Here is a 14,998-nt window from a genome sequence, read left to right on the forward strand (position 1 = left end):
AGTTTAGGATGTATGACAATTCTAAATCCCTCTCCACCTTTTCTGTGCGTGTGTGTTCTGCAGCTTGGACCATGATGCTTCTTCATATTCTCACTGGTCAAACGGCTCCAGTTCTGTCCTGCGCTTTCTCTGCTGACGGAGAGCTGGTGGTCTCTGGGTGAGAACCTCATCACATCAACATAAAGTCTGTTGTGCTAACATGCTAACTATAAAGAGTATGTTGACGTGGACAAAATTGTTGGTACCCCTCTACTGATGACCAAAAAGCCCACAATGATAACTGAAATAAGTTGAAAATGAAAGTAAAGTAATAATGAACAAAAATGTACTGAAAATTAATCAATGACAATCAGACGTTACGTCTGAAATATGGTTAAGCAGAACTGTTTTCAAAAAAGTAACTGATAAAACAGGCCTAGACTAAATTGATGGCACTTCTAGAAGAAAAAAAAAAAAGGAATTGGACAAATTTTTACATAAGTCTTTAATTTGCAAGCCTACATCGGAGCTGCAGGAAATGTCAGTCTCTGATAGCCATTGCTGATCAATAAAGGCTGCCTTTGCTTCTGTGAAGGATTTTTATGGGTTTTTTTTTGTTTTTTTGTTTTTTTTCTTTGCAAGTAAGCAGCAGATGCTACTGCTGAGTGTAGACCTTCCTGTTCTCTCAGTGAGCCACAGGAGGAATGGACTTTATTATAAAGCTGCTGTTGGCTCCTTCTGTTGCTCTTGGCTCAAAGTCAAACACACTGAAGATTAATCTGTTTCTTATTCTTGTCTTCCTCAGTTTTAATAAACTCATACATGACTACATGATTAATCTGTGGTGTAAATGCATACATATGGACTCTGAACACGAGGTGATCTTATTTACTGTAATTTTTACAGGTCGGTGGATAAAAGTGTGACGGTATACGATGCCGTAAGTAATGTTTCCAAAGTGTCCTTTTTTTTTTTTAATTCCTTCTCAGTTCGCAGTGATATAAAGATGACTTCTGAATCAAACATGTCTCGTCCCTGTAAATAGGAACTCAAAACATTCCAGTTGAACAGTTTGCACTTTGTTCACAGAACCTGGGAACCCTGCTCCACGTTTTGAAGCAACATGACAGGTAAATTACCCGGCCTCCTGCTGCGATGCAATCTCTGCAGCTCTCAGCCAAGCAGCAAAATATGGAGCCCCGGCGTTTCAGATCAAAATGTGCGATTTTTGCTTGATTAGTTTCTCCCAGAAGCGCTGGGTGCAGTGATGCAACAGTGTATTTCTGCTTTCTGCACAGTCATTGATGTGGCACTGCAGGTAAGAACCATCAGAGCGCTTTGAAGTGTTTGAAAGGATTTAGGGATCTCTTTTTTATTTTATTTTTTGACGGCTGAGGGAAACAGATTTTTGAGGCTGATCTCTTCCCGTGCCACTTTCAGGTTGTCACAAACACCCTTCACTTTCCTGTTATCTCGCCTTCCTATAGATATGTGACAGCGGTCGCTCTGTCTCCTGCCTTTGGCCTGATGGCAACCGGCTCGATGGACAGATCAGTAAATGTGTGGAAGATTGGAGATGGACATGAAGAAACTGGTAAATACTGTTGCAGTTGAGTTTGACACTTTTTAATGTCTTGAATAAACCTGTATTTTAAAAATTTGATGGAAAGAAAACCTCAGAAATGACTGCATAGTTAAAGTCCAAAGTTCCTATTTGCCTTCAAGAGGAGTTATGACGTTTATGTTATGATATTCCAGCTGGATAGACTATCACTGATCCTCATAGAGCTCTTGTAATGGAGGGAGGGTTAGGGAATGCTACTATAAGCAGGAACATGAAGTGAAAGAAAACATGCATTCGATAGACGTCTGAACAGCTCCTCCATCTGCCGTTCGCCAGCATGATGTTCATAAAAACTAATTCCCTCTCCTCTAAAACCTGTCTTTTAATACTCCTCCGCCGCTGCCGCTCCACGTCTTCGCTTTAATCTTTTTTCTTTCTGTCTTTTCATACAATGAACTTATTTCCTTTCATGTTTTTCTGCAGCGGCTGAATCACAGCAGGCGCCATGTCAAGGTAAATAACCGTCACTCTGTTTTTTTTTCTGTCCGAATCCATCAAGCATCGGGATTTATTTGAATGTTTTATGGTAAAACTGCATTTTGTGCAAATTGCTCACGTAGCGGTGTCTAGGACAAGCATTAAGACTTAATTTGTTGACCCCTCTGAAAAATATCTTCTTTTGGTGTGTCTGGCTAGAAAATAAATCTGGGGCTAGTATTCTTTTTGAACACAAATTCCATTTGTTGTTCAAATCTCGCTACAGCCCATATAGTCCGACTTATTTATTTCAGCCACAGCCAAGGTTTCTGAGGTAAACACAGCAAACGATGTGCAACACATTGAAATGCTGAACAGGTGCTTGCTCCATAAATCAATCACCAGTGCTTTATAAAACTCTTTAAAGCCTTTGAACTCTGACTTGCAGCAAGAAGGTTCTGGGTTTGAATCCTGGTTTAGGGTCTGCATGATCTTTCCATGCATGCATGGCTTCTATACTGGTATTCTGGTTTCCTCCCACAGTGAAAAAACATGACTAATAACAACAATCTGAAAAGTGTGGCATTTCTCTTAAGGCGTATCGACAAGATTTTCACATCTATTCCGAACTGTTTTCACCGTCAGTTTGGATGGAGAGAGTCTCTAAGACGTTAAGGTTTCTTACGTCTTTCCACAGATTCTCAATTAGATTTAGATCTGTAACTTTAACTTGTTCTGGGGCGTGAGCTCTCTGCTCATCTGATCGGTTTCCCTGTGCAGACCTGAAGAAAATTATCCTACAACATTCTGCTGCTGATATTCAGGGCAGGTTTTCCACCACACACACTGTGCAGGCCAGAAAAATGCATTTTAGTTTTGCCTAATCAGAGCGTCTTCCACGTGTTGCTGTGTTCTCTGTACGGTTTGCAAACTCTAAAGAAGGCTTTCCATGCCTTTCTTTTTCAGATAACGTTTCTCGGTAACACTTTATTTGAAGGGGGTTGAATAAGACTGACATAACACCTGTCATGAACATGAATAAGCCTTCATGAATATTTATGACTGTTGTCATAAAGCGTCATTCGGTAAATTATGACACTTTTAATACAAAGCTGACATTATTCAAAATGTCTTTGTTACGACAACTTGACATTAACCAAGAAATCATTACTGATATAAATTTGTTATAAAAGTATGACTGATTGCACTTTAAAAATTAGGTAACTTTATGTTATTAAAGGTAAAGTTTAAACAGTAATGATTTCCTGGTTAATGTCAAGTTGTCATAACAAAGACATTTTGAATAATGTCAACTTTGTATTAAAAGTGTCACAATTTACCGAATGACGCTTTATGACAACAGTCATAAATATTCATGAAGGCTTATTCATGTGCATGACAGGTGTTTATGACAGTGTCATGACAGTCTTATTCACCCCCCTTCAAATAAAGTGTTACCCGTTTCTCTTGCTACTCTTCCACGAAGGCCCGATTAGTGCAGCGTGTGACTAGTGGTTATGTTAACAGATTTTCCCACCTAAGCTATTGAGGTCTGAATACCCTCCAGTTACCATGGGGGCTCTTGGTTCCTTCTCTTTCAATAATGCTGTCCTTACATACATACAAATATATTTAATGAGATGTCCTTTTTTTTTTTTTTTTTTTTTTAATATAACTATAGGTTTAAGTAGGTACATTCATAGATTTATTTTTTTTTGTTTTCCTTTTAAAAGTGAAACAAAAAGACTAAGCTCTAAAGGATGCAGTCTGGAACTGCTCTGGCTCCAGTGAATCTTCCCTTCTTCTGGCATAGTGTTCCAATGAGTCAGCCCCCTAGACTGGGAGACTCCAGATGAGACACTTTATCAGCCAGGATTACACCAAAAAAGGCCTCTTGCTTTCCTCATGGCCGCACAAACCGACAAAGTTAGCATTTCTCCATTCACTTTAAGTGTTACGTCTTGGGAGATCTTGGGAAAACGGTAAACTACATCACTGTAAAAGCTTCTTGACAAAAAATGAAACGACGCTGTTAAGGATTCTAGCTGTCCTTTACTAAACTGTTCTATAAAGATGCCTCGTACAACAAAAGTTTGAAGATTACAGATCAAAAAAATATATACTCTGTTGTGGTTTGAATGAGAGTTGTGCTCAAGTTTCTGTGCCTACACTCAATAAAAAAACGTACATGAGATAAAATGTTAAAATTACAGTAGAAGGACTTGATTTAAAATGATTTTACAACTGTGTTTGTGGATCTTTATGGGTGGGTGCAGATGAAAGTAATTATCGCTCCCTTATCGGATCCTTTCTGTCGAGATTGGGAGGAAACTGTTTGTTTGCAGGAGATTGGGCTGTAATAGCTCAGCACTTCCTCCTAGCCTGTTGTGGGTTTTTTTTTGTTTTCTGCAGGAAGGAAATTGCCAGGTCACTCCAGGCTGCTGCTTGCTGATTGGACAGAGGAGGATGTGCAAAGCTGGCTGTGCGAAGAAGGACTGGATGAGCTCGTCATGATTTTTAAAACCAACAATATTGACGGGTCAGAGGTGAACCACATGAGCAAGGAGACTGTGGCTGAGCTGGGAATAGGTGAGGACAGAGAATACCTGACAGGATTAAAAAGCACCTTACTGTTTCTCACAACAATTATTAGAACAATTAAACATTGTTCCCAAAAAATTATTCGATCTGTAGTGACAACATTCCCAGAATTGGATGCTTTCTTCCGTAGAGCTTGATGAGAGTTGAGCTAAAATGTCCAGAGCGTCTGCATAGCTAGACATGCGATTATGCACTTTTGTGTCATTGTCGAGATTTAGAAACTTATTCTTGCATAGAGTTTGGATAAAATATGTAATTTTGTCATATTGTTTCTTATTGTCAGAGCTTGCAACACCTCAGAGACTTGATGATGCATTCAAAAATAATTTAGTGGTGTTGCTCCTGCGACACTGCCTGCTACTACTCTGTTCTGCATGTCCTTCAAAACAGTAGACAGGAAGTTAGCTGAGAGCAAACACTCTCCAGATCAAAAACATTTGACCTGCTCCCCTTGAATTAAAGTCAAACGATCAAGGATAAATGCTAAGATTCCTAATTGGTCCATCTAATGTTACTAGCTATTTATTTTACATCAGTAAGCTGTAGGCTTTGGCCTCTGCTTGTCAGATTTGTGACTTTATCTGACACTGCAAAATGGCCAATAATTGCCGTAGCTTGGAAATTAATCTCAAACAATTTGCATTTCTGTTTCATGCATCTAAAACCCCATAAGGTATTTCTTAAAATGAGCCATTCAGCATTAATCACTTCATCAGTTTAATTTTGTGGGGTTGGTGTACTCAGACTAAAACCCATTTTGTTTGTTTTAATTGTGAAGCAGCAGACAGCCAACCAGATTCGCATGCTGCTCAGTGATTCAAAGCAGGCCCCATACCATCGCTGCATGTTTAGTATGGAGGACAGCTCTCATCATTACCGCAGAAGAAATGGACAGATTGGCACATTTTTTGTCATGCTGTGCGACCTACATCCCCACAGTACAACACATAATTTCCTATGCATGCAAATAGTGTGTGCATTTGCATAGGCTTGCACTCACCCTCTCTCTTTCTCGTGCAGACACACACACAGCAAGTGAGATTTCCGTGAACTTTATGAAATATTCATTTCGCCCCCACCCACCCCTTCTCCATCAAATGATCAATCTAAATGTAAAGTGGACGGTATAGCACTTGTGATGAAAGATGCTGGAGTGTATAGAAATCCTAAACGAAGTATTACTTTGAAGTACAACTTTTCTAACATTGTTTATTAGCTCAGTAACAACTTGAGGGGTTCGAGGGGTTCAGCCTGATTGAATGATGTCATTTTTTCAGCGCGATCCAGGTTGGCTGTACTGCTGTCTTCTGTTGCTTGTTTTTTTTTTTTTGTTTTGTTTTTGTTGTTTTTTCTCTACACATTAGCATCTGAGCTCCCTTGTTGACATAATCATAAGCTGGATCAGCACTTGATGGGTTAACTGGTTCATAGCAACGCAGATGCATGATTGTTTTTTCTTTTTTTCTGTAGTACTTCAGTCTTTTTTTCCTCATCCATATTGATTTCCTGCTTTATGAATAGCAAAGGCGCTATTCAGTGCAGGACTAGTTTCTGATTTATAGAAGTTGATTGGAATGATGTTTTCAGACTAGAGGCTGAGTAATTTCTCCTTGAACAGAGGTAAAATGCCTACGCGTGCAGCCTTGGTGCGTCATTGCTTTCACTGCAACATGTTGGAGAGCAATACACAGTCAGGAGCATCAGGTTGGATTCAATAGTATTTGTTCAAATAGAAATGATTTTTCCAACAGACCAAAATGTACCACAAAAAATTGTATTTCAAATTATTTCTTTATAGACAGTTTTCAAAAAATGGGAACTAGTATTTTTTTTTTCTTGTACTTGGAAGATAAATTTAAATCTAGGGTCTGGAAGAAGAATTTTTACAGAATATGGTGTACAGCTGGTCTTTATGATTCTCTCTTTGCTCATTAATGTTCCCCAACAAACCAATGAAGAGTTCGCAAAATGCCTGGATTTTTTTTTTTATGTTAAATATCATAAAACAGTTAGTTACTTATAATGAGCTAAAGTATGAAAAGGATGTACAGGTGTGAATACTTCTACAAGTAAGACATGAACAAATGTTTTCTTTATCTTTGTGTACAATTCAGCTCCAAACCTTGTTACAGTGATCGTCAATCTATGCCTAACAGATTGCATGAGCAAGTCCTGAGCACTGATGGTGAAAATACACTGTAGTCAGCATTTCTGAAAAGGTTGCCGAGTTTCGTAAGTTAAGCTCAGGCCGTATAGCTTTTGCTGTTGCCATTGGCACAATCCACATTTCACAAATCGAGAGAAAATGTTTTTATTTGCTAAAGAGGAGCAAACCACAAGCTATGACAAAGAGGGTGGATAATACAGCTCCGGCAACAGCCTAGTGAATCTGAAGATGCACTTGTTGTCCCCAGCAGGATGCCTGTAGTTTTTCTTTCTCCATGTTTCACAAAGTTCATTTTCTACCTCAAAGAAATGGAGCGTAGAACAGAGTCCGAGTATCTGAAATCAATGTGATTAAAATTTTACAAGGTTAAGAGAAGCACAAAAAATAAAATAAAGTGCCCCAGTGTCTGTCCACCTAGCAAGCTAAGCATCTATATATCAGTTTTAATTAGTTTCCTTAAGATCTATAGCATAAATTAATGTAAAACAAAAGCAGGGATAGGTTTCTGAGAGATTTAGACATTGGGATTGGGGGCTACAAATTATACAGAGTAACAAGTGGCACATATGATGGCAGTTCATATGCACTTAAAATAATAGATGTGGTTCAGATGGAGGGGATCAAATGGCTCATGGGAAGGAAGTGGCATCTTTCACATCTCTTCGTATACAAGCGGCAGGAGGACCTCCTCAGGGGACTTACATTTTTAAAAACCTCTAAAGCAGTCATCAGCAGTATTTGGTATAATTTGTATTTTAGTAGTTGCTTAAAGAAGAATATTCCAATGTGAGTTGGGTCAAACATTTTGAGTTGCCTTTCAGAAACTTCTCACAATATTATTGGCTGGAATTTTAGCCTTTTTCACACAGTTTTCCAGCTCAACCTACAAAGTTTCTATGAGGCTGAGACTGAGAACAGGGGTTTTGTGATTGTCTCTCCAAAACTTCACTGATTTGTCAGTGTGCTTCAGACCATTCTCCGTTTGGAAGACCCATGTGTTCTCTAGCTTTAACTTCCTAGCTGATGTCTTGAGATGTTGCTTTAATATTCCCAAATTATGTTCCTTCCTCAAATTGACAACGATTTCTGTAAGGTACACCCATCCTTTGTGCATCAAAACTCCACTCATGATTGGAAAATCACTCCAACTTTATTTTCATCAGACCACAGGATATGGCTTTGTAAAAAAATAAGATCTTTTGTCCCTTTGCCTAGCCTTTAAAATGAAACTATAAACACGCATGGTGTTGCATTAGCGTCATGCAGGGAAAATGGGTTTAAATACGTATGTTGAATCATTCAGTGCCCTTATTGTAATAAAATTGTCAAGACTTTAAAAGTCATGCTAGCAAATGTCACTGCAGCTGCTGTTACTGCCTGAATGAGACATGCTTCTCTGTGGCACGGACATTACCCACAGACACGCAACTAATCATGTGCAGCCATAAAGGTCGGCCCTCCCTTTTAGCTGTTCGAGAAATTTGCTGCAGATGACAAATTCAAAGGCTGCCGTCAGTAGGCCGAGACATGCAGCTGCGTGTAGGGAGATTTTTTTTCCTCTTTTGGACCTGCTGGATGTTTACCTCTCAGGCAGAATGAGAGGAGATGTTAAGTTGCCGGAACTGAGGAGCAAAACGTCTGGCTCTTTGTGACTCAGCACAGATTTATTTCAGATTTTTGTTAAGTCAGTTTTAGTCGGTCTGCTGTGATTTTAGTTACTTAGCTCAACAGAAAGTAACAAGATATTAAACTGAGCTAATGTAAAAAAAATATATATATATAAAAATTCAGAAATGTTCATTTTCAAATCCATACTGACTGAAACTATCTGGTTGTGGTTTTGCAGAGTCTGTAGGTCTTCGAGGACGTCTCCTGAGGAAAATCGAGGCCCTGAAGGCGGAGCAGAGCGGCTCAGAAGCTCCGGATGAGTTTCTGTGTCCAATCACCAGAGAGCTGATGAAGGATCCAGTCATAGCTGCAGGTTTGTTCACATTAAAAGCAGAAAACCGTTGTCCCCTTCATCAGACCTGGTAACTCAGTTCTCTGCCACTGCTGTGGTTCTCAAACATAAACTGAGCGTCTGTCCCACAGATGGGTACTCCTACGAACGAGAATCCATCGAGAGCTGGATCCGAGGCAAGAACAAAACAAGCCCAATGACCAACCTGCCCCTGCAGACGACTCTGCTGACCCCCAACAGATCCCTGAAGATGGCAATAACCCGCTGGAAGTCCAGTCAGTAAACCAGCAGCTCATTTTACATTTTCTAAAATGCCACAGGTACTTAAACTACTGTAATTGCCAGAAAGGTAATAAGTGTTCTCATTACTGAGTCAATTTGCTGCTTTGTTGAGTTTCACTTTAGAAACTGATATAGAAAATTGCCAGATTTATTTCAAATATATTAACCAGTCAGCTTGGTTTTTTTGTATTGTACCGTGGAGCTTTTCAATGTTAAAAAGAAACAACGTAGAATATGATTCTAAAGATAATTTATTGAATATTTATTAGAACTTTGATCAAAATGAGAAAACAGTTTATTACTGGAATTTAATTCCAGGAGTGACTCTGTTAATTTTGTCTACAATTGTTTATGGCAAATAAAAACTTCAAAATAAAATCAGTCAGAATATCTGAATAATTCAGAATACCAAGAGCAAAATATTTTTTTTAATGTAGATTTGTTAGCCTACTAATATGCGTACAATACTTGGCTGGGGCTTCTGTTGCATGAATTACTGCATCGGTGCTGTGCGGCATGAACTCAGTCAGCTTGTCTAGATGCTAGAGTGTTAAGGAAACCAAGTTGTTTTGCGACCTTAACGTCCAAATGAGGCACAACAATTACTGACATCTGAAAATAGGACTTTGGACCACTGAGCAGCAGTCCTGTCCCTTTTTCTCACTCTTAAAGCAAGTCCAGGTTTAACAGTGGCTTATCGCAAAAAATGCGACACTTGTAGACCCTCTCTGCACTTCTATGGCTGCGGATGCTTCAAAGGAGCTTCTCTGCTTAACGTTCTTCTCTTGGACTTAACTTTCAACCCACCTGTTTGGATACATCACTCTCTTTGTTAGCCTTTTATATAAATGTCCGCTAGTCAACCATCACATCAGGAATAATTTTCACTCTTATGTTTGGCCACAAAATGACATTTGTGCATTCAAAAGTCTTGTCATCATATTCAAATTTTCAGAAAAACTCGATTTTGGTTTTTTCAACCAATACTTAATCATCAATTAACAGCAATAAACAGCACTATTTTGTAGTGAAACTATATAATTGGAGTTTTACTTTTGTGCTGAATTATGGAAATACATTTACACTGGCTGTATTCAAGTGCTCTTAAAACAGTGAAACAGAAGTTTAAAGCTGCATGCACTTTTGTTTCCCCACTATCTGAAGTTAAATCGGATCAAGCGTCTCTTGTTTTTAGGTTTGAATCGCCAGAAAACGTATGAACATTTTTTTCTTAAGAGAACTTGTAACTTTGAATTCATAAGTTTAATTTCAGTGAGACAAAAAAAAAAAATGTCTCAACAGTGCATGTAAAATTCTGGTTTCAAATGAATTTTACATGCAGTTGAAACCAGAGTTTTTGTATGAAAACTACAACTCACAAGACGGCTTGTAGTCAACCTGCAGTTGCCTTGTGTTGCCAAAGATGGTGCTCTGCATTGTAAGGTTGTTGTTTTTTTTTGTATAATCTGTTTAATTACATTCAGCAGACTTAATAGTTGTATATTTAGACATTTTAAATACTGCAATAATAATCTGTATGCATTTAAGACAAAAACCCAGGAGACGGATGTTTTTTTTTTCTCCCTCAGTGGGTCTTTATTTCGCTCTCGCATGGTGGCAGTAATGTTCATTACAGTATGTGATCACGGCTAATAAAGCTCACAATACTGAAAACATATTAACAACTGCATTTAACGTACACCATAAAATAAAGCTAATGGCACCGAGCCCCCAAACCACCTCTTTTTTTTTTAAAGATATTCCTGTTTTTCTGTTATATAAACTGCAACTGTAGCATGCGTTGAATTCTCAATTACTGAGAGTCAAATGCCTTTGTAGCTGTGCAAAAATAACTATATAAAATATATTGCTTTTACAATTAACCAAGCCATTGGCACTGTGAATAAATTAACTAGACAGCAACAACAAGCAGATACAGAAAGGATTCAGTGTTAATGGTGGCTTATGCAATGTACAAATTTATATTCAACACCATTTCAACAACATTGTGCCTAAAACTCAAAATACACAAGTCCGAACTTGTCAATACACTCAACATAGACCTTCACTAAAAAGAAGAAACAGTACATATTTATATAATATACAGATGAGGATCTATAACATCCTTCGTAAGTCACAGGAATGCCCATCCCTTAGTTCTTTCAGACGTTTCTCAAAGTTCTCAGACCTCGTCACTTTTAGCACACAGTGTGGTGTTAATATTGCTGATTTTTTTTTTTATTTCTATGCCAACTGGATTCTACTCAACTGAACAGACATTCAGAAATTACAGTAATTGGTCAAAGTCTCAGATTACTTTAACATTCAGACTAAAATGGTTTTCTATTATGTTCCCCTTATCTCCCAAAACGGACTTACCTCAAACCCTCAATTTCACTGTATTATTTGGTAGCTCAACTTTGCTCATCTTTTTGGCAGTAGAACCACAACTAATACATTTTGCGAAAGTGTTTTCACTCTATAACTTATGTAAAGTCGCTCCAAACTATTTCAGTGAGGAAACGAGCATACATCACTGTATCTGTGTTAAGAGTAGAGCTGAACAGGAACTGATCACATTTTGGTTATAACGGCAAATTACCTTCAAACTCTTCAGGCATTCTTAAACAGTTGCTTAAGCAATATAAAACATTGCAACAAATAAATTACAAATTATTTAGACAGAATGATTCACTCAACCATGTCACCTTCACATTAACCAAATAAAACCAAAGTGGTGCTGATTGTGCTGCGTTTTGTTTTGTTTGTGCTACTATAATATTAAAAGATTGTTAAACGGCAACAATCTCGACACTCAAGCAAAAGGAACTTTAAAAACATTAAAAATGATTGCATCACCATAAACCACCAAACTAAAATAAATGTTTAACATTTTACGTTTTTTGTTCTAAGGAATTTGGTGGGGCTAAAGGAAAACTTAATTGAATTTTTTTTTTTTATTCCACTCGTTTGCCAATTCAGATTCAGGAAATTTACTCTCAAATGACTCTGGGAACTCTAAGATTTTAATCCCATAGAGAGGACAGCAGCAGCAAAATCATTGGTTGTAGTTTTGCTGTCAGAAATTACGCTGTATGTTATGAGCTGGTCCTTTCTTCTCCCCTCCAAAACTTGAGTCACGATGGTCAAAGTTCACTGATTACACATTTACACAAAGCTTGGAGGGGCCTTACTTTGCTTTTGAATCATGAGTTTCATTAATTTGAACCTTGCTGATGTGAAAGGTGGAAATCTGTGTTCTGAGAGATCACTAATGCAACAATCAGCAACATTCCTGTAGGAGACATAGATGACATGAATCGCTCCAGTAGACCTCAAATTTGAAGAGAAAATGTGTTGCATAATCACAAGATTATTATTCCTCCGCCAGGATGAGCTGTAATCTACCAAATGTTAATGTCTTCCTTTATTATGACACGTTTAAAGTGTTAAAAGCTAGAACCGAATCATACTTAAAGTGAACAAGACAGACCTGACAGGAAGTCTAGAAGCAGTTTCTCTTTTCAGTAATGATTTTTTATTTTATTTTATGTACAAGTGTGTAAAAAGTGAATAGGTCAGAAACTTTTTTTGAAACTAGCCACTCAGCACCATAGATGTGAACACATTTTAAGCCTAACTGTGTGTTCAGTAATAACATATTGTAACTGTGTGAGCCGTTGGAGCACTTGCTTGGCCTAAGTGTGTGTAACGTGCTCCGTGTCTCGCTGCGTCGATCAGGATTGTACGTCGTGTCCGCAGACCTTCAGTGCAATGTTTCCAGCTTGGCTGAATGACGCCGGACATGCTGTCGTGTAACAGAAGCTGCAGACCAAGAGGAGTAAAACTCTAAGCTGCTCGTTTGTATGCACAAGCAGCCAGCAAACTGCACTCCTTAAAATCTCGGGTGAAACTGGAATCTGGCGCTGGTTTAAAAAAAAAAACAAAACAAAACAAAAAAAAATTGTCCCTCATTTTGGATTTTTGCTTGTGTGCGTTGTGGACGGTGTGGAGAGATGAACCATTCCTACACGTTCGACTCTATAAAGGATCGCTTTGGTTTCATTGAAGCTACATGAATGGCGGGATTATCTCGGCCCAGGCCAGGCTGCTTGGAGTTACCGTCTATGAAAGTATGCGGCATGGCCAGCGCTGGCTTGGACTCTTTGTAGCAGTTGGCCACTTGGCAGAACTTCTCCAATTCCTTGGCATGCATGCCATTGTGTAAGCCACTCATCACGGCGCCACCCTGTGGCAGCGACGCTTTGTGCTGCTCCTGGTAAGTGCTCACCGATTTGCCGTAAGACAGCTCACAGTCGACCGGCTGCAGACCCATCGTCGACACGTTGTGGCACATCAAGCCGTCAGAGGAGTGGTTAAACCAGCTGCGACTGACTGACTGAAGGCTCGGATGGCACGGCTGCTGTTGCTGCTGAAATCGAGCCGTTTTGTCAGTTATGCCCATGAAAGGTCTGGGTTTATACTCCCCACCAGCGCCGCCCTGCTGATTGTGCTTTTTCTCTGAGATTTTGCTGCGGACGTCGGGTCCCAGTTTGCCGCTGTCCGACAAGCTGCTGCTGGACGCCAGGCTGCTGGTGGAGCTGGACACGCGCATGCTGTTGACGCTTCCTCCCTGAGGTCCCGCCGCTGCAGCATCGTGGTTCCCCAAGTGTCCCGGGCCGGAGCAGGCCAAGCCCTCCAGAGAAGAAGCAGAGTGGGCAGACAGCCTCTCCGGCCCCAGAGCTTTGGAGGAGCTGCAGGATAAGTACGAAGCCTGGGAAGAAAGCAGGCTGTCGCTGTCACAACTCTGACCCATGAAGGAGGAAGCGGCCCCCAGCAACATGCGGTTCTCGTACACTGGCTCATCAGCCGGAGCAGGCAGGGGGCTTATGTCAATACCGGGACCTGGCTTCAGCTTCCTGGACATGTGTCGGCTGGGCAACGGGCTGGAGGGTGCGTACTGAGATTTGCCCCCAGCAGAGCGGCCCCCCACGGCCTGCATGGAAGTCATGTGCTGATTGGTCTTTATTATCTGAGCCTGCTTGGTGGGCTGCAGGACCAGCGCCTGCTGGGCCAGCGCCTCCCGGTGCTCTCGAGGGTATCGGTGTGGGGGGAGTCTGCTGGGGCCCGGAGGGGAGGTGGGGGTCGCACAGCTGTTAACATCTGTGGATTCTCTGTTGAAGGAGAAACTGTTCTGGGACCAGCAGGCTTCACCTGTCCTGTCGCGCTTCAAGGCCACTGGATCCTCGTCATCGTCCTTCTCCTCTTCCTCCTCCTCCAGAATGTCTCTTTGGGCTTCCAAGCTCCTCGCCGGCCTGTGCTCTGACGGGTCAATCTGGCTCTCATTCTGCTCTGGATCAGATTCGTGGCCTCCTGATGCCTGGCTGCAAGCAGCCGCAGCTCCAGCGAAGCTGCCTTTAGTCTGCGCTCTCTGCATCTGTTTGCACTCCTCTTCAACTCGAGCCAGGAGACGACGGATCTCTCGATTATTCGGACACAGTTTGGCTGCTTCCTGCAGGTCGGCCAGGGCTGCAGTGAACTGTCTATGAACAGAAGAGGCGGCGTTACCGGATACACATCGGGGACGATTAGTTACAGCTGGTTTGGGTGTTGAATAGTTTACCTGCTGCTTCTTTTAGCTCTGGCTCTGGCATAGTAGGCCTCGTAGGATTTGGGTTTCAGCTCCAGCGCTTTTGTTGCAAATTCCTCAGCCATCCCAAAATCCTACAAAAACAAAATAGGATTTTACAAAGAAAATGTAAAATCATAAACAAGCACACCCAACACTTTAATTTTTTTTTTCAGCATCCAAAGCTCCATCTGTTCCTATCAAAGCAGTTTTAAATTATGTGTGTTCTTCTAGTGACTGTCAGCCACACCCTGAGCGAGCTGTGTGGCTGTTTATTCACAACTTTATAAGCTGTGCACATCAGTCCGCTGATCTAACAACTGAGTTTTCTATAAAACG

General features: G+C 40.4%; 2 protein-coding genes across 6 annotated transcripts in view; one reads left to right on the top strand and one right to left on the bottom strand.

Moving 5' to 3' along the window:
• The window catches only part of LOC106962849 (WD repeat, SAM and U-box domain-containing protein 1-like), a 28,798-nt gene extending 15,809 nt beyond the window's left edge, over positions 1-12,989 (top strand). The window contains exons 4-11 of one of the 3 annotated variants that reach the window (XM_015057494.1): positions 64-157; positions 886-919; positions 1,069-1,109; positions 1,467-1,588; positions 2,027-2,056; positions 4,433-4,609; positions 8,635-8,769; positions 8,880-12,989. In XM_015057494.1, coding sequence (XP_014912980.1) covers positions 64-157; positions 886-919; positions 1,069-1,109; positions 1,467-1,588; positions 2,027-2,056; positions 4,433-4,609; positions 8,635-8,769; positions 8,880-9,031 — 785 coding nt within the window. In that variant the 3' untranslated portion in view covers positions 9,032-12,989. The remainder of the gene's footprint in view (positions 1-63; positions 158-885; positions 920-1,068; positions 1,110-1,466; positions 1,589-2,026; positions 2,057-4,432; positions 4,610-8,634; positions 8,770-8,879) is intronic. The other 2 variants (XM_015057495.1, XM_015057496.1) reach the window with 2 other exon arrangements.
• Positions 11,795-14,998, bottom strand: part of tanc1b (tetratricopeptide repeat, ankyrin repeat and coiled-coil containing 1b) — a 103,512-nt gene continuing 100,308 nt past the window's right edge. For all 3 annotated transcript variants that reach the window (XM_015057492.1, XM_015057489.1, XM_015057493.1), the window contains 2 exons: positions 14,654-14,754; positions 11,795-14,573 (listed from right to left, as the gene is read on the bottom strand). In XM_015057492.1, coding sequence (XP_014912978.1) covers positions 13,058-14,573; positions 14,654-14,754 — 1,617 coding nt within the window. In that variant the 3' untranslated portion in view covers positions 11,795-13,057. The remainder of the gene's footprint in view (positions 14,574-14,653; positions 14,755-14,998) is intronic.

The sequence above is a fragment of the Poecilia latipinna genome, unplaced genomic scaffold (assembly GCF_001443285.1).
Source record: "Poecilia latipinna isolate Pla-1442-1.1 unplaced genomic scaffold, P_latipinna-1.0 Scaffold1467, whole genome shotgun sequence".
NCBI classification, from domain to species: Eukaryota; Metazoa; Chordata; class Actinopteri; order Cyprinodontiformes; family Poeciliidae; genus Poecilia; species Poecilia latipinna.